General features: G+C 57.1%; 1 protein-coding gene across 4 annotated transcripts in view; it reads left to right on the forward strand.

Moving 5' to 3' along the window:
- The window catches only part of CAMTA1 (calmodulin binding transcription activator 1), an 875,067-nt gene that overhangs the window by 752,113 nt on the left and 95,442 nt on the right, over positions 1-27,512 (forward strand). For all 4 annotated transcript variants that reach the window (XM_036854334.1, XM_036854351.1, XM_036854359.1 and 1 more), the window contains one exon: positions 13,233-13,386. In XM_036854334.1, the coding sequence (XP_036710229.1) occupies positions 13,233-13,386 (154 nt within the window). The remainder of the gene's footprint in view (positions 1-13,232; positions 13,387-27,512) is intronic.

A 27,512-nucleotide genomic window follows, 5' to 3' on the forward strand; every position in this document is an offset into this window, starting at 1 on the left:
CAGTTTTCCCAGCTGGAAATGGAAGTGGGTGGAGAAGTTGGCCTGGATGATCCCGAAGTTTCCTCCCACCTCTATCATCCTCTGTTCCGAGAGGAATATGCAGACGAGTTCAGTTCAAGTCCTGTGATTTGCAGGATCCTTGAGGATCTTTCCTGCACAAATTAAAATATGTAAAGTGTCCTGATGAGGAGGTGAGCGGTGATGATTAGAGAAGAGTTTGAAAGACCTGGGCTCCTCGAAGACCTGCCAGTCATCTGAAACCTGAATCATCTGGTCGAGGACCAGAAATGTCCCCAGTGGCCCAGGAGAATCCCACACATTCCGGCGACGTGGCAGGATGGGGGTGGGGTAGATAGTTCTTTGAATTCATGGACACTTAAATTACAAAATTTTTTTGGAGAAATGTGGTTTTGTTTTCTTCCGGCACTTGGAAGGTAGCCGAGAATTGTCTCGGATCCTGTTGTCTGGACAAGAATGACCAGTGTTAGCTCATTCAAACCCTCCAATGGCTTGAGCATCCACTGGAGATAAAGATGCTTCTCCAACGTCTGAAAAGAATTCCTTACCTTTGCCTCGATGGGCTCCTATCTAAGAATTACACTTCTCAGACAAGCAATGTCTGAAACAATTTGGTTTTGTTCCACATACAAGTCCTCAAAAATCTTAGGGAAACATTATCTGTAGCAATATTGTGAGACAAAGTAACACTGGTCTCAGAAGTCGGTCATGAGAATACTTGGCAGTTTTGAAGGTTTACCATGTGTCAGGCACTGTTCAAATGCTTTATCTCATTTAGCCTTCACAACAAATTCGTGCAGTAGGTATTATTATTCTGTCCATTTTATAGACGAGAAAACTGAAGCACTGAGATGTGCTTGCCTAAGGCTCATGGCTGGGAAGCAGCAGAACCCAGACTCAAACCCAGGCAGTGGTCTCCAGAGCACAACTCTGGACCACTCTCCCTCACCGTCACTTTTAGCATCAGACAGACCTGGGCTCAAGGTAGGGGGTGGTTGGTGGGCTACTTAATTCTCCCTTCATGTTCCTTATGTGTAAAGCAGAAATGATGATCCCCAGTGCGACTTCATGCAGGTTCAGTGTGCTAAGGCCTGTGAAGCCCTTAGCACCCAGCACCGGAACATACAGGTGCTGAATAACTGGTAGCTCTCAGTAACCATAGTGATGGTGGTTCTTGTAACTAGAGGACAGTCTGAATTGTGTAGTGGCGAGAGCGCTGGCTTAGCAAAAGGAAGACATATGGTCTGTTTAGGAGTTAGATCTCTTTGTTGATGCAACAGAAAATTCAGCTTGAACTGGCTTCAGGATAAGAGGAGATTTGGGTGTTCAAGTTACTGAAAAGTCTTGAGGTGGGCTGGCTTCAGGCATGTCTGGATCCAGGGGCTCAGTCAGTGGCATGGAGGCTTACAGTCTCTTGCCCTGGGCTCTGCCTCCTCCACGTGGCTTCCTTCTTGGACTCTATGTGCTGGCAAGAGATGGCTTCCAGGAGCTCTAGGCTTCATCATCTCAGGTTCAGGTCCAGCAGGAAAGAGCATCCCTGCCCCCCAGGGGCTCCAGCCAGGTCCAGCCATTAGCTCTGATTGCCTCTGGTTGGGACTCATGGCTAATCCCCATGGCCCAAAGAATGCAGGGCTCCGATTGGCCAGCCTGAGTCACATGCTCCATCCCTGGACTGAGTCAGGGAGGGATGGCTTGCTCCCTAAAGAACACTTGGATGCTCTTACCGTGAGAGAACCAAACGCACCAGAGCCACATTCAGCTCTGCCACCCATTAGCCAGGTGGCAGATCACATGGCACCTCTCAGTCAGTGGGGGCTCATGGGGCCGGCGGGGATGGTGGCATGTGCTCAGCTTCCTCCAGAGCTATTGTGAGAAGCAGATAGACAGGAGGGGCTCCAGAGCACGTCAGTCACTCTGGAGACACCTGGATGACCGCTTGGGGCCACTGTCTTCTGATGGGGTTGACCCCCTGCCTAATGGGCCAGGGTCCTGAGCAGGCACACCAGCCGCAGGAACAAGACTAAGGTGCACGCGTCCTTGGAGCGGGAGGGGCGGGGAGGGGCTGGCCGTGGGCTTGGCTTCCAGCCTCCCAGGAGGACATGGCCCGTCTAAGCCATAAACAGGGCCTCTGTAAGGCTAGTGAGGCGGGGTCGTGCAGCCCGTAGAGTTGGCTCCTGGGAGAGGAGAGGAGGTCAGAAGAGGGGGACTGCAGCCCTCTGGCAGCTGATCACCCAACGCCTGGCTGCCCCACGCTCCATCCTGCTGGGCCAGGGCTGCCCACCCTGAGCACGATTCCTTCCCTCGAGCTCTACGTCCCAGAGAAAGGCCCAAGGCTTCTTATCCCAGGGTTGGTTGGAGCAACTCTTGCAGGGATTTCTAATATGTCAAAAATGAATTCAAGGTGAGAGCAGAGGACGCAGGAGACAGAAAAGGAATCTCATCCAGGCTCAGGTTTGCCAGCTGCAGGGTGACAGGGGCCCATGTCCCTGGCCAGTGCCTGGCAAGCAGGAAACAGCCTGCAGTTAACACCCCGGCTGACACTCCCAGCCTGGATCCACCCCAGTGGAGGCACTGAGCATCATGGTACCTCCAGCAACTGGGTCCCAGGGAGAGATGACCCCCGATATCCTGACCTCCTTCCACAACTCCTTACAGGTCAGCCATCCAGGAACTAATGTCGCCCATTAAAAAAAAAAAAAATCGATTTCTGTTTTTTAGCCCGTTTCTCCCTGGGGGTAATGAGTCTCCTACGTTACCTGCCCGCTGTGCAGAGTTTGTGCCACCAATGACTCCCTGAGCTCCAGGGGGGACCCATATTCTTAGTATTCAGGGAGCTGGAGAAAAAAAAACACACGTTCATCTTCTCCTTTTTCTGACCTGAGAGACTTTGAGTCACACTTCCCCTCGGCTTTTGTCTTTCTGACCAGAAAAATCCTTATCTCATTTTCCCGTGGCCATCCACCCCTCCTCGAGGGATGCTTCCCTCTCCCGTGCACTCGCGGCCCCAAATCAAGCTTTCTGATAAAGAGCCCTCGTGTCGGACTCTCCGGGCTTGGTCCTTCCTGGTCCCAGCAACGACTCTGGACAGTGGCTTCCAGAAACCCCCGGGGGTCTTCCTGAGTTGATGGGTGGCCGCTCAGCCCCACCAGCCTCCACAGGCAATTTGTTTTACTCTCCCTGAGCACGCTGCCCTGCGCTTCGCCCACACTGGGCCCCATCTGTCACTCTGCATCCACTAAATAGATCCTCTCGTGACCGATCGCAAATGACTCGGCGCTTCATCACCCGGGAGAGTTTAGCGTCATCTGCAAACGTGGAGATTTTATTGGGCATTTCTTCCCCCAGATCATGCAGAATGATTTTAAGTAAGGCAAGGCCTGGCCCTGAGCCAGTGTGCATCTCCTGGCTTCCATTTGTCCATCCAGAAACGTGCCCACACATCCCGCCCCACAGGTACGCCCCACAGGTACGGGGTGGGGGGCAGCGGGGTCCCGCTGCACCATTAAACGTCCTCCCCGGCGGCATCCTCCAGGATGGCTTCACCTTCCAGGGGCCTTTGGGTAGAACTTGCTCAGAAGCTTCCAGAAAGTCAGGATGGACGGCATCCTGGGCTTCTCTTTGAGCCCAAGCGTCTTTATCTGCTCGGGGCGAGTGGCACATTCTTCTTTACTTCAGCGGTCCCCAGGTGGCCGAGACTGTGACGGGCGTGATTTCCCACAATTAGTGTGTTTTTCCTACATCACCTGTGGGTTAAAGAGGACCGAGCAGGCCAGCCCCTAAGCCGGCGGGGTTCCCGGAAGCCCACGCCAGGTGGAAATTGTTTAACTATATTCCCATGACTGGAAAATTCTGGTAATTGTGTAACAGCGGTGGCGGCAGCAGTAGCACTCAGCAATTACCCAGGGTTTTTCATCTTCAGACCACTTTATCCACATTAACTAATTAAGTCTCCCAGCCTCCCTCCGAAGCGGGGAAGGGCTGCTGGCCCCCGACTCGCTCCGGTGAGTACGTGGGCTTAATGAGGGCCGCCCGGCCAAGGGGCCACGGGAGCTCCCCCGGGGCTGCAGGCCTCTGCCCCCACTTGGAGCAGGAGGGGAGGCCCCTTGTGAGCCCCCCAAGCCTCTCCCAGGCATTGCTCCCCCCCCACAGGTCCCCCGCCCTGCTGAGCGCTGGCAAAGGAGCAAGGAGGTTGTTTGGGTCCCCTGCCCTGCTGGACTGCACCGGGGGTCCGGTACCCAGCCCATGATGGGGTCCTGGCTCCCAGGAAGCGTGCAGCTGACAGCTGGTTTTGCCTATTACTGGCGGCTCCGGGGTGCCTCTTTTGTTTCCCACTCTCCCTCTTTTCTTGCTTCTTCAACAGGCCCCAACTTTGGGGACCTGGGTCTGCCCCCCCCAGTCACCAGGTGCTCAACTGCGGCTACCCCTGCCCTCACCCAAGAGCGCTGCCTGACCACAGAGGGTGTCCTGACCCCCGCAGGCCCTTGCTGTGGAGACAGGGGCTCTGCTGCCTTGGCCCTGCCCTGCAGAGCTCACAGGCCGGCCCCACCCCTCTTCCCAGCAGCTCCCCGCACCCCACAGGTTCCCTGGACCCATTTTCACCCTGGCACAGACGCTAACTGGGCCGCTGATGCCCAGGGCACCGAGGCTGGGCACACAACCCTCCCTCCACCGTGCGGCGAGTTCCCTCAGAGCCCCAGGGCCCCAGTGGAGGGCAGGCGCAGTGACACGGGCTTGGGGCTTGCGGCTGGGTTGAATTGTGGAGCCCTGAGCATGAGAGCCTGCATCCCTCAAATACGTAACAATGGCACCTGCTTCTGTGGGTTGTTGAAGGGAGTGAATGAGGAAAGCTTCATGGGGCTTGACGGGGGGCCCGCACACAGCTGACACTCAGAAAGCAGTCTTTGCAAACAGAGGCGCCCAGTGGAGCGGGAGGTGCGCGCTGGGGGTACAGGCACGGCCCTGCCGCCTGAGAAGCACCCAGCACACACCCCGAGGTGGCGTAAAACGTGGACTTGGTCATGGGAACACCTGCGTTTCCCCAGCTGGGCAAGAGCGAACCAGGAGGGGAACAGCAGGCTGCAGGGGCCCGCAGACCCCAGGAGACCTGATGGGGACAGCGGCCCCACCTCGTGCCTTTATCCAGAGCGGCGAACAGGTGCCAGGCTGCCCAGGGCAGCTGGAGTCCAGGCCAGAGGATTTTTCTCTGCCTTGCAGTGTGGTGACACCCCCGGCCGGCCCTGAGCTGCCTGGTATCATCATTTATTCATTCCCTAATAAATCCTGCCCTTCTTTCTGCCTGCTCTGCACTCCTGTTTTATGGGCGCCGACCCTCCATTATTGGGAAGGCTCTGCCTCTGAAGATCAGGCTTGTGGGGCTTTCAGAATCTGCATCAATGATGCTAATAGGACAAAGGCAATCACAGAATGGGCCTGCGGCGCAAACGATGCTGATTTACTCTCTGTCTCCCTCCCCCCGGGCTGGTGGCGCGCAGACCCGGCCCCCTCCCCCCGCGGCAAGTGGGGAGGTGTGTGGCCACTATTACGTGCGATTATGACTTTCTGGGTAATGTATACATTTTCACTATCACACAGCCTCTCTCCTTCATTTTTCATGAGAACTGGCATGAGATTAATGACCAAGCCACAGAAGAAACGGAGCACCATGCCACCCTGATTTATTGAACGCTTAGCGTTGATGAAGCTGCAAACAAGAGTCAAACAGATGTTGCAGCTGCATTTTTCTTTAACCAAACCAACAGCTTTTTGCATTTTTAACCACTTCTTGCGCCACTGTCCTGCTTACTCCACAGAAAGGGAAGCTGCCTCTTCCTTCCCAGCGGAGGGTAGGGTCCTGGGCTGGGGCTGCAGGACCCCCGGCATCCAGCCACCTGGTGCCCAGCGCTGGCCATGGCCGAGAGGACGTGAGCTCCCCAAGGCTCTTGCTCTGGGCCACTTGGGTCTCCAGTGAAATCGCGCTACTTTCAGCCCATTCCAGGGTCTGTGGTACAAACCCTGGAGCAGGCTTGAGCTGCAGGAGGCGCAGGGCTCAGCTTTCCCCCCACCACCGCAAACTGGAACGCCTCCCCACCCGCATCGCAGACCCGTAACAGATTACGGAATGCCCATTCGGATCGGCTGTGGGTCAGGCCCCTTGCCTCCTGAGCCCCTTACCTGCCTCCGCTCTCTCCAGCAAGGTTAAGGCCATTGGTACTCATCTCCCCCATCCTGAAGAGCAGGCGCTAAGGCTCGGCCAGATCAAGCGTCTGCCCACCGCGAGCGCTCCTGCACCTCAACCCTCAGCTCTTGGAGTTAGAAGCCACAGGAGCCGCGGGCGTCTCCTCCAGGTTGGAGGTCAGGGCTCTCCAGGGGCAAGCTTGGCATCCCTGGCCACTCCCCCCCAGTCTCTGTGCCACCCCCATCCACCCTGGCTGCCACCAACCTGGGCTTCCCATGTCTCTCTGCTGAGCGCCTTGGCCTATTCCGTTCTCTCTCTCCTTCTCCCACCCTTCCTGCACCTCCCCCTCCTGCCCCAGCCCTCCAGGCCCGGGTTCTGCCACGGTTGGGGGGACTGAGTTCGGTTCTCCCTCGTGGGAGCCGTCAGAGAGACACCTTGCAGCCCTTCTCCACCTGCTGCTCCCCCGAGCTGCTGCGCCCGCCTCGCCCCGGGCACCAGGGTCTAGAAATCTGTAGTGTCTGCGGCAAGAGCTGCTGCGGATTAACCCGGACCACAGGTGCCGCCACTGGCGCCCCGACCGCCCCCTCCGCCGCCGCACCGGCACTAACACCGCGCGACAGCGCTAACCCTGGCGGAGGAGCAGACGGGGCATGCTTTCTCGTTCAGTCTCCCCTCCTGAAAGCCCCGTCACTGTCATTAAGAAGGTTAAATCCGCTGCCCCCTCCGCCAGCCCCCGTGCCCTTCTCCTGCCTGCCCCTACCCCACCTTTACGCGCTCAGCCCCGGTCCCAGGCCTGCCCGCAGGGACCCCAGCGGCCCAGGGCACCCAGATCAGGAAGGATGGCCCATGCGTGAAAGGGAGGCAGAATCCCCCGCCCTAGCCTCTCACCTGAGCCCCTCAGTCTTTCCAACAGGAAGCCCCACGCCCCACCCTGGGTCGGGGAAGAACTATAGTCGCAGCTGCTGGGAAAGGGGGGCTCTGGGGAGGAGAGGGCTGTGGGGACAGTGCACCCAATCGGTCAGGGGTTTCCTTAGAAACCTGGCGGTCACCTGAAAGCAGCTCGAACGCCCGGTGAGCCTCAGGCCAGGCCAGGGAGGGGCCCCAGGGGAAAGGGACCCAGGAACTATTAAGGGCCCTTGTCTTCCAACAGCTGCCAGAGGTGCTTTCCCTGGGCTCTGAATTCTCTCAGAGGTTCCCAAACTGTGTTCCAGAGAGCACTAGGGTCCCAAGAGGTGCTCAGGTTCAAGGTCACATAAGCTCGGAAAACCTGCCCACAAAATGCCCACCAAGAGATCCTCCTGCACGGGGTGCCAGGCTCTGACAAGTCCTGCAGCCAAGGAGCTGGTTTAACTTTAGCCCAGCATTCTCTCTACAGAGCATTCTCAACCCCTCCTGTGCCACTGGATGTAAAGGTCCCCAGCTTGTTCTCCTGGCTCCCATTTGTCCCCCCAGCTCAGGTGAAAGGCTCCAACTGGAAAAGATGCCTTTGGAGACAAAGTCTAACTCGGCCCCCAGAGATGCCCTTCCACCAGCTCCAGCCCACAGTCCTCTGCCTGGCAGCCCCGCAGCCTGGAACTAGGTCGATAGCAAGTCCAAACCTCACATTTCCAAATAAAACCTGAGAAGGAGATGGGTTGAGGACCAGCTGAGCCTCCCGCAGAGGGACCGAGAGCTCCTGGGCCTCTCAGGTGCTACCACCCCCTTCCAAGGGGGTGGACACCTCCTCTTCGCTCCCAGGCCGCTTGTCCTCTCCTCACAAGTCTGTCTGTCCCTCAGGAAGGATAGCTGGGGCAGGGAGAGGTCCCCAGGGACCCATACCACCTGCCCCAGCCAGGCCAGCACCCCTGGGGCAGCTCAGCTCTCACCCACCTCAGCACTCAGCAGGTGGGCAGAGCATCTCCGGTGTCCCAGCCCCGCTCTGGGCTCCAGGAACCCCCTCCCACCACCACCAAGCAAGACAGAGCCCGGCCACCGGAGCTCTTGCTTCTAGGTGGGAAAACAGGCCAAAGCCAGCAGAAACCGCTCAGAAATGAGAATTGGGCGTGAGTGCTGTAAAGAAAATAAAGGATGCAAAGGTAGTAGGGCCCCGGGCAGGGGCAGGGTGGCACCATGTCTGAAGGGGGTCTCTGAATACGGTGTCCAAGAGGAGGTGGCACTGAGGCTCACGCCAACGGGTGACGCAGAGCCCACCAGCCAGAGAGGACAGCTCAGGAGAGAGCGCACGCGGCAGATTTGGGGAATGCGGGTGGCAGGAGCGGGGGGAGCCAGGGGGAGCGTGAGTAGCCGGAGAGGAAAACAGACGGCGGGTCCCTGCGACCGTGTCAGGAGTGTGGGGTTCATTCTTGGGCCAGAATCAGAGGGTTAGGCCTGCTGGGGTTGGGAGAGGGATGGGGAGGGAGGGGAGAGAGGAAGTGAGGAGATGCAGGGGGAGCGGCTCTGACTGGGTGGTCTCGGGGGGATGTAGGGCTGAGTGGGTGGGGCAGGCTTACCTGAGGGGGAGAATTGACAGAGTTTGGTGATGGACGGATTGGAGGGAGAGGAAGCGAGGAGAAAGGCTTTGACCTGGGCCGCTGAGGGCAGGTGGTGCCATTGGTCATTGGGTGAAGCCCGGGGTGGGCCAGGTGTGGGGAGCGGCCGTCAGGCTGGGCCACGTGAGCCGGGGGCATTTTGAGGTCCCAGCAAGAGCTGTCGATGGGCAGTGGGACAGGTGAGCTTGGAGCAGAGCCAGGAGGTGGGGCTGGAGGGAGAAATCGAGGAACCCTTGGAACGTGGTGGGCTGAAGGCCGTGAAGCTGGCGGAGGGTGCTGAGGGGGCTGGGGCACGAAGGCCCAGCTGTGAGGCCTGGAGAGGAAGGGGCGTCACGACAGTTAGAGGAACATCGGGGCAGACGGACTGTCAGCAAGAAAGTGCATGTTATAAGTGGGTAGACTGCCTGCTAGAAGCTGACTCCGGTCCTGCTCTCCGGAAAAACACCAGGGTTTTGTTTGTTTCGGGGTTTGGTGACACCTAGTAGTTAGAACAGCGGGACCCTGTACGGATGGGACGTCGCACCTCGCCAAGGCCCCATCGTGGCCCCTGCTGCAGCCTGATGGCGGGCAGGGGAGGGGTCAGGCTGTGTCCTTTTACAGGTGAAGAGCTTGAGGTACCAAAAGGGAGGGAGGGGGTCTCCTCGTCCATGGCTCTTTCCAGAAAGTCATGGAAGTTCTCTGAGACGTTCACTTATCCACAGCCACCCCATCGGGCTCCCCCAGGCCTCTAACACCGGACAGGCCTCCTGGACATTTGGCGGGGGGGTCATTTCCAAGGCCACCCTCTCCTCACGGGGACGGCCTCTTGCATCTTCATGGACATTCCGTAGCCCGGGGAGGAGCCTCTGGGTGAGACCTGTGACCTGCAAAGTCTGACGTGGGTGGTAAACCCCAGGGAGCCATTAGAGGATGTCAGCCCGGGGCGGGGGGGGGCGGGGGGGGTGAAGGCAGGCCGGCTCCACAGCCGTCCCGACCCGAGAGTCTGGGTGGGTCTGGTGGGGGGGTGTCCTCGTGTCCCCCGGAGCCAGCCTGCACCTCCCTGCCGGCAGCTCCGCACTCCCTGAGGACCTGACAATATCATGAGCCCCCCGTGAAACTGAAACACTGGGACTCTACGCCTAATATATTTTTCTGCCAGAAACACCCAATAAAATGTACAACTCGTGAATAAAACCGCAACGTTGCCAAGAAGTGATGTGTGCCCCCAATTTCCAAAAATACCTCAATCACTCTGTGTCTTAAAAACCAGCCTCAAGCCAGGAAGCTGTTATTTAAAATTCAACTCAGGAGTTTCGGCCTCAGGAACTCCAGGCCCTGGGATGGAATTTGTGTTAAAGATATAAAGCATGACGCAGCCTGCTTCTGTATTTCCGAATCCCAAACCCAGCCTCCTTGATCCCGTCAGGGACTGGGGCTTTCTCCTAATTGTATCAAGGCACAAGGCCCAGGATGCAGGCTCCTGGGAAGGGGATGTACGTGTTGGGCGTATTCCCTGAGTTGAAAGGGGCCACGGTGGATCTTGAATCCCTAAGTCCCTGGCTACAGATGTGGGGTCCACAGACCACTGGGTCTGTGCGCTCCCGAAATGGAGCGTTGATGCGCCTTGGGGAGTTCTGGGCTGGGAGTCGAGAAGCCACAGCCTTCATCAAATTCTCAGAGGCCTTAGACCCAGAAAAGGTTAAGAACCAGCCTTGCCTCTTAGCTTCCTACGAACACCCTGTGTTCAGAGAAGCTGCCCTGCCCTTCGAAGACACAGAAAACCAAAGCCAGGTGTCAGCTGAACACAAATCTGGGAAGAGTAAGGATAGAAGATCCAAAGTCAGCCTGATTCAACTCTACAAAAAAGAAAGAAGCAGCAGGCGTTGCCAGATGCTGTGATAGCTCCCTCCCGGGCATTGTCCCTGTGGTTGCGCAGATAAAGGAGGCTTACAGACTATTAAGACAATCTCTACCCAATCTCCACCCTGCTGTGGTGGAGGTACAGAGGGTGAGGTATCCAGAAAGGCTTCCTGGAGGAAGAGGCGGCGAGCCTTGTGCCTGTCCTCAAAGAGTAGGTGGAGGCTGGTTATGCAGAAACGGAGCTGGACCCTGAAGGAAGGAATGGGACTTCCTGAGATAGGAGAGTCTGGGTGCTGTGGGGCAGGAGCTCAAGTTCTGGGGGTTTCGGTGCCTGGTTTCGGTGCCCTTTGCTTCCCAGGCCCCCGCCTGCCCTCCCACTGCCCTGGCTTCCCACAGCTTTTCCAGGCGCCCAGGCTGCGCTCAGTGGGGCAGTGGGGCAGGAAGCTACGGACCTTTCATTTCCCAGACATCTGGCATCCTGGCTTCCTCCCGCAGGGCTGGGCTCCTGCTCCAGGGGCTGTGATCAGAGGAAGCCCTGAGTGGCCTGCGGGCCCCTGCAGCCCTTTGATCCCTGCTCTGTCTTGCTCAGTGGCTGACGCTGCCGTCTGGCCAAGCACAGACTCAGGCAGGAGCTCCCAGCCCGGGGAGGCCAGTGCGCTGGTCGGTAGGAAGAACAGAGGGCTGGGACACAGGGAGGATGGCTCCCCCTCTCCTGGGCTACCCCATCCAGGCCACGGGCATGGCAGATCTACCCAGCCCACCTGCCTCTTGGGCATATTGCAAGGACGAAGTTAAATATGAGATGTGAAGGCAGTTAGACCAGGCAAAAAGAGGCCACCAGATGTCTTGGCAGGACCAGAAAGCAGAGTCAGAACTGTGGCTTCCAGCCCCAGCTCTGTCCGTTGCCAGGCACACAGCTTTGGGCAAGTCACAACTTCACTGGGCTTTGGGGCTCCTCACTGCAGACAGAAAGCGCCCTGCCCTGCCCTGCCCAGCCTAGCCCGCGTCCCCAGCTTGCACGGGCACCAAATCAGCTAATGGCTAGAAAGTGCTTTGAAAAGAATAAAGTGCCGTGCGGATGTCAGGGATTATCATTGTTATTAAGGAGCATGATTACCGCGATCCAGAAAAGCTGCCATTAACGAGAAAGCTCCTGTTCGTGTTGATTTAATTTCCTGGTTAACTGAGCGTTGGCAAGAAAAAAAACTCTACGTTTCAACCCTTATTGAAAATCTTTTAAAATTATACCAGTGTACTTTCCTGCACCGGTCATGGAGTTGTCTTGAGTCTTTATTTATTAATGCATTGATTGAGTCACATATTCATGTATTACTCTTGCTCTGATCAGATCCAAAAAGGTGACTGCAGACCCAGGGGCTCCTCCGTGCTGGGGTCCTCGTGCCCGCCCAGGACTCGGGGTTGGGTATCCAGAGGGAAAAGCCGAGGAGACGTATCTGGCAAATAGCACAGGATGGGACCTTCCAAGTGGCTTTTCCAGAGTTCCCGGCAGCACCTTGATATATTATTATGCATTTCCTTACGGTTCAAGAAATACTTTCTGTTCGGGGTAGGAGGTTTTTCTGCGTTTATTCAGATGCATTATAAAGTGACATGGCTGCTTTTTTTTTTAACAACTTTGTCAGGCCTGACAAGACCCAATAAACAGCCTCACCGTCTGGGGGGCCACGGAAAGCCACGGAAGGGCCTGTGCTCTTTGCAGTGAAGCTGCTGCCCCACAGAGGCCCCCTTGGTGTGTTGCTCTCAGAGCTGGTGGCGGGCGGAGAGCGACGCAGGTCACCTGGAATTGCATCTGATGGCAAGAGGCTGCCCCATTTCAATAAAACCACTTGGGGACAAAACTGTGCCTTCACCATCTTCACGGGGAGAGTTCTTTCCATTCATAAGCTCCAAAGAGATTTCCAAGGAAGAGTTTCCAGAGGTTCCAAGCGACAGCTGCCTCCTGGGCGATGCTTAGAGATGCTTGTGCAGGGAGACCACAGGCTGAGGGGCAGAGGGGCATCCAGCCCTTAGAAGTGGGTGCCTTGGACTTCCCCGGTGGTCCAGTGGTTAAGACTCTGCGCTTCCACTGCAGGGGGCACGGGTTCGATCCTGGGTCAGGGAAGTTCCACATGTCACGCAGGGTGGCCAAAAAAAAAAAAAGAAAAAAAAAAGATGCGGGTGCCTTAAACTCTAGGAACCCCCTTAAGAAGAGGGTGGTGGTGATACCTGTCAGGGACGTCCAGGGACCTGCAGTGAGGAGGTGCATGTAAGGAGCGGAGCAGGGGCCGGTGCTGCTGGGGCAGCTGTGGGTGTAGGTCCAGTACGTGAGGCTAGAGATACATTTAACTTCATGTGTGGTCCGTAGTTACACATGAATCCGCCCACGTGTAGAGCAGTGGGTCTCAACCGGGGCCAATTTTGTCCCCCAGGGGGTGACAGGCAATGTCTAGAGATTTGGGGGAGGGGGCGGGGTTTAATGGCATCTCACCAGAGGGCCCGGGGTGCTGCTGGGTGGTCCCCCACCACAGACAATGATCTGGTTCCGAGGGTGAGTGGTGCCCAGGCTGAGAAAGCCCGGCGTGGAGATGCTCAGCCTGTCTGTACCTGCTGGGGTGACCTTGGGCGGGCTCCGTACCACCCTCATGCTGCCAGTGTCTGTGCTCTCCCCCCAGAACCCCGACATCGTCCTGGTGCACTACCTGAACGTCCCGGCCATTGAGGACTGCGGTAAGCCCTGCGGCCCCATCCTCTGCTCCATCAACACCGACAAGAAGGAGTGGGCGAAATGGACGAAGGAGGAGCTCATCGGGCAGCTGAAGCCCATGTGTGAGTAGGCGCGGCCGGCCGGCCAGGGTCCTGCGCTGCGACCTGGCCAGGGTCACCCAGGCAGGGCCAGAGGTCCTCCGTGGCCTGGGGATCCGGGGGTGGGAGCCCCATTCTGCTCGGATGACAGTGAACTTAGCTTTTACAAGGACCCTGCCCAATTCCACCCGGTCCTCGGGGGCTCCCTAGGCGACAGCCGGGACCCAGATGTCAGCCCATGTTACAGATGAGAAAAGTGGGTTCCAGAGCACAAAACCCGTGAGCGAGGAGCAGAGTGGAGAGCGCCTGGGACCTCTGTCTTGCAGGCCGCAGACAGGAGCGCGGTGGCAGTCCGGGGAGGGAGAGGACTGTGGCCCGCGGCCAGGCTGGCCAGGCTCCTGCCCTTGGCCCATCTGCTCCTGGACACGGGGCACCCTTGGCTCCCAGACAGGGAGGCACACAAATAATGGGACCTGAGCTGCATTTCGTCAGCAAAGTGATGCTGTCGGGAGCATCCGTCAGGAGCAGATCTCTGAATGCAAAACGCCGAGCACATCCAGAAAGCCGGGACATGGCCGGTGCCTGGTTTCCACGGGCAGCCGCCGGGGGTGGCCTCTCCTGCTGCCTGGACGGAGGGCTCAGGGAGAACAGAGCCGGGGAAAGCCGTCCAGTGCGCAGGGCCCTGGGTTCCGGAACACTGATCTCTGAGGCTCAGGGCAAAGACCTGTCATCATACTGGACCTCAGGGAGCAGGTCAGCGGGGCCGTCGGAACCTGTGGCCCCCTTGGAAGTCGGGCTGCGGGGAGGAAACACGTCCAGGGAGCAGCTGAGATGTCCTTTCCTGGGCGCAGTGAGTGTCCGGTCACTGAGTGTCCATGCTGAGGCCACGTGGCACCTGCGGTGGCCAGCTCATCCTGAGAAGCCCTCAGCGCTCAGACTGGAGGATACCCCCCCCCAGCCACAAGGTTGGGGATGGGGTCAGGAGGGGCAGGGTTCTGAGTAGGGAAGCAGACCCCCAATAGGCTGATGGTCCAGCCCCATGCTGTCCTCCTGAGCTGTGTGCCCATGGGAAGGCTCTGGCCAGCTTGGCCTCGCTGCCGCCACCAGGAACCAAAGCCAGGAGGCCCAGGGCCTTCCAGGCTCAGGCTGTGCCCGGTGGAACCCTCCTTAACTGCAGCTCTGACCGGAGCCACCCTGTTGAAGCCATCTGGTGCCCTCAGGACGGAGCATGAGCTCCTGGGTGTGCCCGCAGCTCACCCACCTGCGGACCCCACGCCGCTGCCCCTGCCCTCCTGGGGCTTCCTGACGGGTGGTCCCTCCAGCAGAGCTGCCATCACTCTTCCCTCCGCCTGGCTCTCCCCCACCTTCACCTGCTCACCCACCTCATCCTTCCACCCTTAGCCCAAATAGTGCCTCTTCCACTGGCCCCCCCAGACCACCCAACTGGAACTCCACCACCACGGGCCCCAGCACCCCGGGCCTCCCGAGACCCCCAGGGAGACATCAGAATGAAGTCAGCCTCCTTAACCAGAAGGGGACACGCAAGGCTCTTCAGAGCTCTGCGGAGCACCCAGAAACTTGGGAAACATCCCAGCTAATTCCCGTGAACCTTTCCTACCTGCCGCTCCTCGCGGGCCCGCACCGTGCTGGCACGTGGAAGGCTCTCTGTAAATATCTGTGAGGGGGCTGGGTAAGCGTGGCTGGGCCCAGCTTGATCCCCTCTCCGCAGGGGCCCGAGCACCTGACAGAGGCCCCCAGTGTCCAGAGCCTGAGAGCCGGAGCTGCCCAGTGGCACCCCTCCAAGGCCAGGCCAAGGGCTGGGGAACAGGGCAGTGGTGCTGGGTCCTGCTCTGCGCCCCGCCCACCCATGCCTTACATTCCGTGGTGTCTAAATGTGCAGGGCTTGTACTTGACCTTGGGTTTCCTCCCCCAGAGCTGCCCATACTTCCTCTTTGGCAGAGCCTTGGCTGGGTGGGAGCAATGGCTCTCATAACCACTGGCACTGGCACCCCCCTGCCAGGCCAGTCGAGTCCGGGCAGCCAGGAGCGGGGTGTACAGCCTGGGTCTGTGACCGCTTCGCTGTGTGACCTCAGGCCAATCACTCACCCTCTCAGAACCCTAGTTCCCTTTCTGGAAAGTGAGAGAAAGAATCCAGCAGTCTCTGTACCAAGACCAGCAGCATCCGGCCACCTCCGAGGGGCCCAGCTTGGCTCCTGGGCCTCTGCAGACCTGGGTCCGAGGCGCTGAAGCCACTGTTTCATCCCATGTCCTGGGAGGTTCCAGAGACCAAGTTAGCCAGAGATTAGCCAAGGGGATGTTCCCGAGGGAAGAGATACCTTTCAAGGTGGCCACCACCGGCAGAGGCTCTGGCCTGGGCCCTCCTAACGCCTCTCAACACACACCGATGGCCGTTTTCTTGTAAGCCACCCCGTGGCCCCTTGCCTTCCCCATTCGTTTATCTGAGCTGCTTCCTTTTTCTCCCCTCATTGCCTCCACCCCCTCACAACAGCCCCCATCCTCAGAAGCGGCCCCACCTGGGAAAAGTCCCCCTCCCACACAGGAGCCTGCCTGAGTCCAACAGGAATGCCATCTCCCACAGCAGGCAAGGGGATGAAGCCATGAACTCCAGGGGCTAGAAACCAGACCTCGGTCCTCTGATGCTTAACTGGAGGGAACTGTGAACGCCTTTTAAAAGTCTGCAGTGCATCAAGGAAATTATGTAAAACTACAACAAACACCCCATAAAGCTAATCGCACTTGGGTCTCTGGTGTCCAGACACGAGAGCAGCGGCGTGCAGTCACTCAGGGTGTGCATGTGTGTGTGTGTGTGTGTGTGTCTCTAGTTAGACACGCACAGCCCAGAAACAAAGCCCGGGAAATACGGCTCCAGTTAAAGCTTTAGATGCCGATTGGGTTTGGAACACACACAGGGCACCAGCTACCCGTGTTCGGGGAAAGCAGAGGTATGCTGGGAGCCAGGAAGGCATCAGATTGGGTTCCACGATCAGGCGTGCCACCCCAGCGCTGGAGCCAAACACATTAGCTTCATTACATTTTCACATAAATCACATTCCTTCAAAGACTTCACAGGTTGACTTCCTGATGTTTCCAAATTTCTCTGCCCTGCAGCGGAGTTGTCAGTGGTTTAATCAAAATGCTGTGCTTATCCGTGGCGAAGGGAGACTCTGCTCCTCAGCCTTCGCCTCACCTGTTGACGATGGGGTGGGGAGATCCCACAGACCCCAACTTCTGAGCCAGACTGATTCCAAGAACCCCACCTTGATTCTTGCAGGGGTGCCCTTTAGTCCTATGGGGGCTTCCCTTCAACCTGCAAACTGAGGGATGCCCCCTCCAGACTAAAAAAAACAAAAATCAAAGACAAGGGGGAAAAAATTAAGATATCTGATAAGAATTCCCGGTATATTTCCAACAATGCTTCCCGTCTTTTGCAGTCCCTTCTGTGGTATTTAGAATATGGGTCCTGCTGCTGTGACAAATACAAAAAGAATAGTGGCTTAAAGCTTATTTCTCTTTCACAGAGAAATTCAGGGTTGATAGGGCAGCCTCACAGTGTCAGGGGTCAGCTCAGCCACCCAGGCTCTTTCCAGCTGGTTGCTCTGCCATCCCTAGGGCATTGCCCTCTTTATGTGGTCCAAGATGGCTGCTCCAGCACCTGCCATCATAACTGCATTCCAACCAGTGGGAAGGGAAGAAGAGAAGGTGGAGGGCAAACTTCATCCCTTTAAGGACGGGGACCAGAAGTGGCACACAACACTTCCACTCATATATCATTGGCTAGAATTTGGTCATAGGGTCACCCCTCGTTGGCAAGGGAGTCTGGGAAGTATAGTCTTTTCTAAGCACTACCATTCTAACTTCCTTTGGGGAATAGGGTTCTGCATGTGGGTCCTTCAGGGCTGAGTAGAGCCAAGTGCAGCCTAGGGTGCCTCCTGTAAGGCCTCAGCTGAGAATTGCTCAGCTCAGCTCAGCTCAAGGCCTGAGGATGATTGCCCCAGGTCGCATCCGTCTGAGGGTTGGAGTTTATAGAACTCAAGTGAACATGATCTAAAGGTCAGCACGTCTCATCCTGGAAACTCCAGGGTATGTTCCAGCGCAGCCGGTCTGCGAGAGCACCCACTTTGGACCCGGCGAACTGCCATAGTGCGAGCGGGGGCTGGGCAGGTGGGACCCGCTCCCCCTCGGGGTCAACCTTGAGTGGGAAGAATGATGGGCAAGACAAGCTCTGTGCCTCGGTCCCGCCAGCCTGACGGGAAACTTGCTCAGTGATCCTCGGCCGCCCCGAACCACGGTGGCCCGAACCCTCCACCCTCAGGGAGCCAGATGGAGCCAGTTCCCTTGGAGTGGACCCTCAACTCTGGGCGCCGCGGCTTTCTGCCCTGCCCCATTCCTTGGCAGCCCACGAGGGGACGGGATGCCAGCCGCTTCCCAGCTAGCAGGTGGTGAGGTTTTTCCATCCAGAGTGAGGGATGAGGGCGTGAGATTTAAGCTGTGCTCTCAGCCCTTCCCCAGCTGTCCCCCTCTCCCTGGGGCTCCGCTTGGAGCGTCCTAGCCGGCCAGGTGGCCCTGCATTGCCCAGCAAGGCCTGGGCCTCCCCGCGGGCCTCCCTGGGCCCAGAGGCCACTGGCGGCTCCACCGGCTACCTCTGGGCTTGGCTCTGCTCTCGCTGCCTTCCTGGAGCCCCTCTGTCATTGCTCAGGGGTCCCGGGGCCTCAGTGGCACTGGGTGGGCAAAGCAGGAGAGCTGGCTGGGGAGCCCCCATGCCGACGTCCGTGCACACCTCAGTGCACACATGCACACATGGCCCACGACCCACAGGGACATGCGCGGGGACGCACGTGTGAGTCAGCAGGGGCAGGGCTCAGTTTTCTAGCCCCTCCAGCCCCAAGGCTCTCTCCAAGAGCCCTTCAACACACCACCACCGTCCCCCCACCCCAGCTCAGGTGGGGACACCGGCACCGTCTGGGCCAGAGCAGGTGCCTGACCCTCCCCCTGAAAGTGGGCGAAGCGGCAGCGAGGGCGGGGGGATGGGTAGAAGGACAGACCTGGGAGCGGGGAGGGGGGGTCCCAGCTCCTCCTCTGACCAGCAAGCGGCCTAGCACAGGTCACCCCAGCTCTCTAAGCAGCACCGCGCTCCTTCAGGGCGGGAGCGATCGTGGGCCCTTCCCTGCGGCCCCGTGGCTGTCAAACGACATCGTGGACACAAAGTATGTAGGCGTCGGGGCTGCATCGGAGCCAGAAGGCCGGTCCTCTGTCTTGAGTTTGAGCGCTCAGCCCCTGCTAAGCCCTGTGCTAAGGGGCGTCGGCAAAGACCAGCTGGACGGTCCCTCGGGCGCTCCTGCGCCACCAACACCGAACCAGAACAGGCTTCTAGAACCTCTGCCCTGAGCTCAGCCCAGTGCCGGCCCTGAGGAGGCTGCCAGGTGGGGAAAAGCCCGGGCCCTGCCCTCAGGAAGACAAACCCAAGAGGCCGGACCGGCTGAGGGGCCCGAAGCAGACGGCCTGAGGGCAGAATACATGGCCCTGCCTTCAAGTGCCTAGACATTCAGGAGATCCAGGCTCCGAACAGTCGGGAGGCCCCCTGTCCCCCTGGCCTGGAGGAACGTGCGGGACAGACGGGAGGCAGGGAGGCTGGGTGGGCAGCGTGAAGGAGGGAGCAGGCAGGGGCACACACAGGTGTGGCGCGGAGGTGACTGCAGTGAGCCTCACGTTTGAGGCTTAGAGGGCACACTGAATACGAAGTGATGGAAATCGCATGGAGTGAGAGGTGTAGACGTCATGGGAGCACAAGGGCGCGGACGTGTTAAGGGTGGGGGTAGAGGCCAGGATGAGTATGAGGTGGTAAAGGTCATGTTGACGGGGAGGAGGCGGAAGTCGGGGACGGGAGTGGAGGCCATACTGAGGAAGCCGTGTTGAGTGTGAGGCAGGAAGTTATGTCAAGAATGAAGTGATAAAGTCCATGTTGATAGTGAGGGTGGAGGCCATGTTGTATGTGGAGAAGTGTGGAGGCCATGTTGGTAGTGAGGGTGGAGGCCACCCATATTCAGTGTGGGGAGGGAGGCCATGCTGAGTGTAGGTGGGCAAAGACCAAGTCAAGTATAAGGTGATGAAGACCATGTTGGTGGTGGGTGGAGCCCATGTTGAGTGTGGGGTTCAAGTGTGCCCCCCTAGCTCCCCGAAATCCTCATTTCTCCCAGTCACCTTCGTCCCTGGGCTCCTGCAGCCTGTATGTGTGCCAGAAGCCAGGGTGTCAGCCCCTCCCCGTGAGCCCTCCGGAGGAGCACAGCCTCTGTGCCTCGGTGAGGCCGGGACAGCAAGCCACGGGGACCCGGCAAAGGCAGGGCGGCTGGAGACAGGAACCCCCTTGCTGAGACGTGGCTGCTGCTGCGGCGGAGACCGGAAGGAGCAGGCTGGTTCTCAGCGGCGTCTTCCAGGAGCTACTCACCCCGCAGGTTAAGCCAACAGCGAGGTCCCTCCGTCTCCAGAGCCCCCAGCCCTTCCTCCACCTGCGCTGACCTCACTGTTGCCACACCCATGCCTCGGGTTGTATGTCAAGGCGCCTGTTGTTTTTTCATCATTTTCCAGACAAAGACCAAAGACCCAGTAAGAGGGGCGGTGTTTATTTGTTTTGCTTTTTTGCTTAGATTGTCATCCTGGTGATTATAGAACATCAAGAAGTAAAATCAACAAAGGCTTTCCTTTCTGGGGCCCACACTAAAGCGGTTCCTGGTCGACTAGCGCCACCTGGTGGCCTGCAGCAGCAGAGCGGCTCAGAGACGTGAGCTCTCCGGAGGCGTCCCACTCCCCAGGCTGGGATGGCAGCAGGCGGGCAGGGGGCACGACCCACCCCTGCCCGTGGACCTGGTGCCGGGAACCTGCTCTGTGATTCTGGACCGGGGAGGGGGATTGGTGGGGGGGGGGGGGGCTGGAACAGACAGAAGGGGGCCCTAGGGAGCCTCCTCTCCCACGCGGTCTAACTGATCCGGCATCGCCTGGCCGGTTGCAGGTGGAGGGGCTGGCAGCTTCGCCCGTGACCAGGAACGCGTGCTTCAAGTCTCAGTCTGGGTGATGGAGGGGCAGTTGCAAAGCAAGTCGCATAGGTGCTGTCCCCACGGAGCTGCACGCGGGGGCACCGTGAGTTGGGAGAGAAAGGTGGGGGGTAGATCAGTCCAGGGAAAGGGGAAGCTGTTGTCACCCAGGGCTGGAAGGCTTCTTTCTGGCCAGAAATATTCAATTAGCAGCCTTTTCCAGTGTTCCCATGTCTGGAGTTAGACTCAGGGTAGGAGTGAGAGACCGGGAGTCAGGGATAAGCGTGCGCACCTCCAGGCTGCCCACCACGGGGGCTCAGGGAAGCCAGAGCAGCTGTGGTTCCCCCACCTCTCGCTTCCCACCACCCCCTGCCAGTCCTTCAAGGCCCGCAGAGCCTGGGCACAGACATGGGCTCAGCGCCGGGAGCAGTGGCCCATATCAGAACCTCCGGGGCAGGTTGATAAAAGGCAGGGCCCTAGGAATCTGATTTTTTTTTTTTTTTTTTTTTTTTTTGCCATGAAGCTTGTGGGATCTCAGTTCCCTGACCAGGGACTGAACCCAGGCCAGGGCAGTGAAAGCGCAGACTCCTAACCACTAGGCTGCCAGGGATGTCCCAGGAATCTGAATTTTTTAACAAGCAAGATTCTCCTGCTTTTTGAGAGATCCTAGCCTAATGCAGTTTCCAGCGAGAAGCCAGCCAAGGAGCTCTGTTGCAGAGATCAGGGTCGGCCCCTTTTGGGGACCACAGGCCTCTTTGGGCATCAGCTGATTCTCAAATCCGTGTGGAAGTGAGGCTGGAACCGGAGGCAATGCTGATCTTGAACTTGTGCAAAGAGTCGGGTGTATCACTTCTGGGTGTTTCAGGACCCCGTGAAGTCTTTCCATAGACTCTGGATTAAGACATGGTACCAACCCTAGAAATTTCCTTGGGTTGAAAGTTAGATGTTAGTGTCAGGCACATAATGGGGTCTTGCCAGACACTTACTGACTTGAAGTCATGAGAAACCCTGGAGCCCCATAAAGGGAAGTACATCTGCTTCCCCGTGGTGGGCCCAGGGCCCAGGACCACAGCTCTTTCCCTAAGTGCAGAGGCGTTAATCAGTGGATGAAGCCTGTGAGACCCAGAGGTTCTGACCCGCCTTCTGCCTGTGTCAGCTGGATTTGGAGTCACGGAGGGAGGCGGTTCCGTACACAAGGGCCTCGGGAGGATTCCCCTGTCCATCTTGCTTGTCTCTTTGGTTAGGAGCTGCGGAGATGAGGAGCAGGCAGGGTGGGCCTCCTTACATCTCCCACTCTCTCTAGGACGCCTCCCGGGCACCTCCCAGCCTGGCACAGGGGAGAGCAGGCAGTGGAGAGGCAGGAAGAGGCAAGGCTGATTTTTTTTCTTTAATTGAAGTATAGTTGCTTTACAATGTTGTGTTAGTTTTAGGTGTACAGCAACGTGATTCAAATGTATACATATATACATATATATTCTTTTTGTCAGATTCTTTTCCCTTATAGGTTACTACAAAATATTGAGTATAGTTCCCTGTGCTATACAGTAGGTCCTTGTTGGTTATCTATTTTATATGTAGTCGTGTGTATCTGTTAATCCCAAACTCTTAATTTATCCCTCCCCCCACTTTCCCCTTTGGTAACCAGGAGTTTGTTTTCTATGTCTGAGTCTCTTTCTGTTTTGTAAATAAATTCATTTGTTCCTTTTTTTTTTTTTTTTTTTTTGAGATTCCACATATATGCAATATCATACCATATTTGTCTTTCTCTGTCTGGTTTACTTCACTTAGTAGGATAGGCTGGTTTTAAATAGGGATTACTTCCTTTTCCTGTTCTGCTGGGAGGATCCAGGCTTGTTTTGCAAATGTGCCTTTCTCCCTTGGGCTAAATTTTATTTAGCTGGTTTGTCCCCCAAATCAGAGAACTAAAAGAGAAATACTTCTTTTGATTTCCTGTCGCTCCCTGGCTACTTGCCCCCTCAGGGCCACTTGGGCGCCATGCACCCCCTGCTGTTACAGAATCCCCTGCTCCGACTCTGCCATCCACTAATTCCATGAGCTTTGATGGGGGCCCCTCTGTGCTGGTGGGGAGGGTGTGCCTGACCACCTCCCAGAGCTGACACGGCCCTGCTCACGCTGGGGGGGTGATTTTGTTAAACTTAGAATTTGTTGCCAGCATTTTCATCTCCAGATTTTCAGCTTCTCTTTGAAAATCGAAGGTTCTGGTAGGAGCCGAGAGACAGCTACCCCTTTCTAGGGCGCCTGTCTCTCTGCAGGCGCCACCTCCGGGCACACGGAGGAGGCCTCTGAGTCCAGGGTCTCCCAAAAACAAGACGGAGACCCTCCGGAACCCAAAAACCTGGTCCCCTGCCCCCGCTGCTAGTGGCCCCGAGGGGCTGGCGGACAGGTGGTCACTCCTGCCACCTCTGCCCCTGGGCAGAGCCTGGGAGAAGAGGCTGCAGTCGAGCCCAAAAGAGAAGAGAATTCAGAGCCCACGTGGTTCCCAGATGTGGGAGAATGGCTAAAGCTTCTTCTCCTCCCCTGCCATATTGGGCTTCCATCCAACATTGCTAGACAATCAGAGAACTTCAAGCCCACTCACGCTCTCACTACAGAGCAAAGAATTCCCGGCCTCGGTAACAATGCCATTCAGCAAATCAGGAGATTCTGCAAGACTCAAATCGCTCCACAAGGCACATCCGTGTCCCAGTGAGCGGGGCCGGTGCGGAAACACTCAGCCAAGGCCACTTTTCATGCCACTGAGCTTCTAGGAGATTGCCTGTGAGGTCAAGTGCAGAGGTACGGGGAGCTCCATCCCCACGTGGCCTGAATTTCCTGCTGGTGGAGGCTTAGCGGCCCAAATCAGCTCCCAACTGGGAAGCCCTTCTCCCCGCCCCTCACCTCCGAGGTCCCTCCCACCTGGAAGAAGTCCTCAGACCCTCTGCCTTTCCCTGGGCTTGTTCTCTGTTGGAACGAAGCCGATGCCTCCTGGTAAAAGATGGAAAGGGGGGTCTTATGCCCCACGTCCCCTGACATTCAGAACCAGGAATTACAAGCGGATTTGGGATACAGCCCATGCGTGCCCGCGCACACACGCCATCCTGTCCCCGCTCAGCCTCCTCACTCCTCGAGATGAGATTTCTGAAAATGTTGTCCTCAGGACCAGTAGGAGAATGAGCTGAGGGTGAGATGGGGAAATTGAATCATATGTGGGTGTCTGGATATGAGAAGTTAAATCTAATGAAAATTTTATCCATTTGAACCAAGAATTCAGAAGCCAGGCCTTTACTCCTGTCAACAAGAATACAGTGAAAATTAAACCAACGTGGCTGCCGTTTCCCATTGACCTTGTTGCCATGGAGACAGCCTTCTAGTGTCAACAACCGGGAGGCATCCAAAGGGCTCATTCACTCCTGGAGAGGCGCCTGGTGGCCCCTCCCCTGCCCACCTCCCTCACGTGGCTCCTCTGTAGGGTGACCACAGGTCCGGGTTGCCTGGGAGCATCCAGGTGGCATCATTGTCCAGACAAATTATCACAGTGCCCGTTTCCGTCTCCAAGGGGACCTGTCTGGACAGCCGTTAAACAGTCACCTCTGTGTGGGTCTTTACAGAGAGTTGAGTCCCTGGGTGGAAGCACTGGATGAGCGCAGGCTGCTGGGGGCCAAGAGAAAGGCCCCCCAAAAGCCTCTGTCGGGAGGTGGGGGGATTTTCTTTGTCACCAACATGCCACTTGTCACCTGCTCGACACAGCACCAAGAAATCTCTTCCTGTGCAAAGAAAGCCAAATGTCCATCCCGGCAGGCGCCACCTGTGCTGTTACCGTGGTGACCCAAGCTCCAGCCGGACGTGCCTATTATCCTTCCAGAAGTTACAGCCCCACAGAGCAAAGGAGGGCAGGCAGCTTGCTCTCACCAGCTCCCGGGGCTGCCTCAGGGTGAGGGGCCTTCCAGAGTAGGCCTTTCTGACCATCTAATTCCTTTCCAAAGTGTTCCAAGCATGACGTTTCAGAGCAGAAAGGGTCATCTCACTCGGGGCCCTCAAGCCTGTCCTGACTCAGATCTCCTGCGGACACCACCGAATCGGAATCCAGGGAGTGGGGCCCACTTGTGTCTTTGAAGTCCCTTGGGGAACAGAGATGTGTCGTCAGGTGAACCAGTGGGAGGCACCCATTTTACAGATGAGGAAACGGAGGCCAAGAGGAATCAAAGATCTTCCCAAGATCACATGCATGTGAGGAAAAGAGCTGTGACCACTGGGGCCCCTGACCCCTGGCCAGCATGGTCCTGCCGGCCTGTGTCCCACAGGCTCTGTTTTGTTTTGCTTTTTTTAATATTTTATTTATTTATTTACTTACTTACTTATTTATTTTGCCGCGCAGCATGCGGGATCTTAGTTCCCCGACCAGGGATCAAACCCATGCCCCCTGCAGTGGAAGTGCAAAGTCTTAACCACTGGACGGCCAGGGAAGTCCCCCCCGACAGGCTCTGGATGTTCCTGAATCTCAGCCCCTCCCTCCCGTACAGCTAGCCAGGCACTGAGCTCAGAGGTTCTCCCTGCCCTTCAGGAAAGTTCTACCACTGCCTAGGGCAGCCACCTCGGGAAGCAACATTTGAGGCTTCAGAGGACAACCAAGAAGGCTGCCGCTGGGTCCCCCATACACATCCCACCCCCGTCTGTGACTCGGCGTCCCCTCCCCACCCCCTCCGACCTCCAATGACTAGAAATCCAGGCAAGGAGCTAAACACTGCTCCCACGATTCCCATGTTCTCTGGGAAGAGTCTTTCTTCGGGCTCCCTGTCTTTCACAGAATTTCCCGTAAACTCACCCCGGTGGGCTTCGGTGAACGAGGCCGGGGACCCCTCTGGGAACCCCAGCGGCCCAGGTTCAGATGCTGAGATGTTCTCCCACGGGCCTCCCTCCCTCTCTCGCTTCTTCTACTCCAAGAGCAGGTGCACAGCAGGCCCTGCCTCTCACTTCCTGCCCTGCCCTTGGGAGGCCCAAAGCAAGCTTCTTCTGCCCTGGTCTGGGTGGCCACACATTCCGGCCTGGCTGCCCACCTGGCCCAGCCCTGAGTGAGGAAGATCGTGAGGGAAGAGCCAGGGGCTTTAGAACTTCTGCCCCTCCCCGTCCCCAGCCCACCTGGCCCTTCTGCGGCAGCCGGCACCCTCCATAGTCAGAGAGGGCAGGAGACAGCAGAGTGGGCAGCGGGCTGGGGGACAGTACCTGGCCCAGCCCCGGGGGGTCTGGGTTTCCTGCACACCCACCAGCCCCCAGGAAATCGCGAAATCCCTCTCTAGGAAGTGAAGTGAGTAGAAAGGATCTCGGCCTGCTGATGGGAGTAGCCCTCCCTCCCCAGCCCGTGATGAACCGTCCGGCCATTCCTTGGTCCAGGAGGGATGCAGGCTGGGAAGACCCATCCGAGGCAGACGGCTCAGTGGAAACCGCAACCCCTCCCCACCCCCACTTATCTGCTGAGTGACCTTGGGCAAGTTACACAACTTTCCTGAGTCTTGGTTCTCACATTAATAAAACGGGACGATAATTCAGCCTCAAAGGATCGTTGAGAGATGAGAGATGTAATCTCTAGACCAATGGGTCTCAAATTTGAGCCAGCATCGATTCCCCTGGAGGGTAGGATGCAGATCTGAGCCTCCTCCCCAGAGTTTCTGATTCATCGTAGGGCTGGGTGGGGCCTGGCAATGTGCATTTCTAACATATTTCCGGGTGATTTTACGGCAGCTGGGGCCATACTTGGAGAACCACTGCCCAGTGCCCTGTCCACAGTAGATACTCAATCAAGGGTAGATAAAATTGTGATTTATTTCTTTTTGTAATGGAGACAGCATATAAAGAACCTAGCACAATGCCTAGCAGGTAGTGTAGGTTCAGTAAATATTATTTTTGCTATTATTATTGAGATGTGAGCTCTGCTTACAGTTCATTGGGGGAATTAATGAATGGATGAAACAAAAAGGGAGCAGTGCTGGAGAGGGTGTGAGTGACTGAGAAACCACCCATTCGTTTATTCACTCCACCAGACTTCGCTGAGCATCTGCGATGTGCCAGGCATCGTTCGAAGCATGGGGGATAGAGAAGGTCCCCTCGATAACATCCTGTCCCCATGAGTCAGACTCTGGCTCCAGTGGGGACGAGAGCTAGAGTAACCAGGAGGGCCTCCAGGGGGAGGTGAGGCTTGAGCTGGCATGTGCTGGATGGAAGGGTAAGATTTAAAGCGGCAGCAAAAATGATGCCAAAGCTCAGCCTCTGTGCACCGGTGCCTAATCGAATCTCGGAAACAGAGTTTTGGGTGAAGTAGAAAAGAATAGCTTTATTGCTTTGCCAGGCAAAGGGGGGCACAGCAGGCTCCTGCTCCAAAAAACTCCGTGCCCCAACCCGGGAGGATTTGATGAGGAGTTTTATAGCAATAGTTCAAGCATGGGGTTGCTGACAAGATTAGAGTGTGTGCAGGGGCTGCACCCCTCCAATCTGGTCTCAGGTAGTCTCTTGATGAGCTTCTCTGGTTCCTCTAATCTTGCCTCAGGTGGTTTCTTGGCTGCTAGTCTCTTGACGAGCAGCTGTTCAAATCTGCCCTTTGGAACTCAGGGAAGGTCATGGAGGCTGGAGTCTGCTCCCTACAAACAAGAAATGGGGGACAGAAAGGTTTGTGCCCAGGAGCCCCACAGGGTCCTGCTCGGTTTCAAAAGGAGGCATTCTGGAAAGATCTCAGTGCCCCTCAAACATACACACCCAACGTGTGCAGCACAAGGGCAGGGTGGGTCTCTCCCAGGGGCATGTAGGGCTCAGGCCTGAACCCTGATGTCAGCCGGGGCTCCCATAACAGAGCACCACAGATTGGGCACCTTAAGCCATAGGAATTTACTTCTCACAGCTCTGGAGGCTGGAAGTTCAAGATCAAGGTGTGGGCAGGGGTGGTTTCTGTTGAGGCCTCTCCCCTTGGCTTGCAGACGGCCGCCTTCTCGCTGTGTCCTCACATGACCTTTCCTCTGTGTGCTCACCCCTGGTGTCTCTTCCTCTTCTTATAAGGACACCAGTTCTGTTGCATTAGGACCCACCCTTAGGACCTCATTTAACCTTAATTATCTTCCA

Source organism: Balaenoptera musculus, chromosome 1 (genome assembly GCF_009873245.2).
Source record: "Balaenoptera musculus isolate JJ_BM4_2016_0621 chromosome 1, mBalMus1.pri.v3, whole genome shotgun sequence".
In the NCBI taxonomy this organism is placed as follows: domain Eukaryota; kingdom Metazoa; phylum Chordata; class Mammalia; order Artiodactyla; family Balaenopteridae; genus Balaenoptera; species Balaenoptera musculus.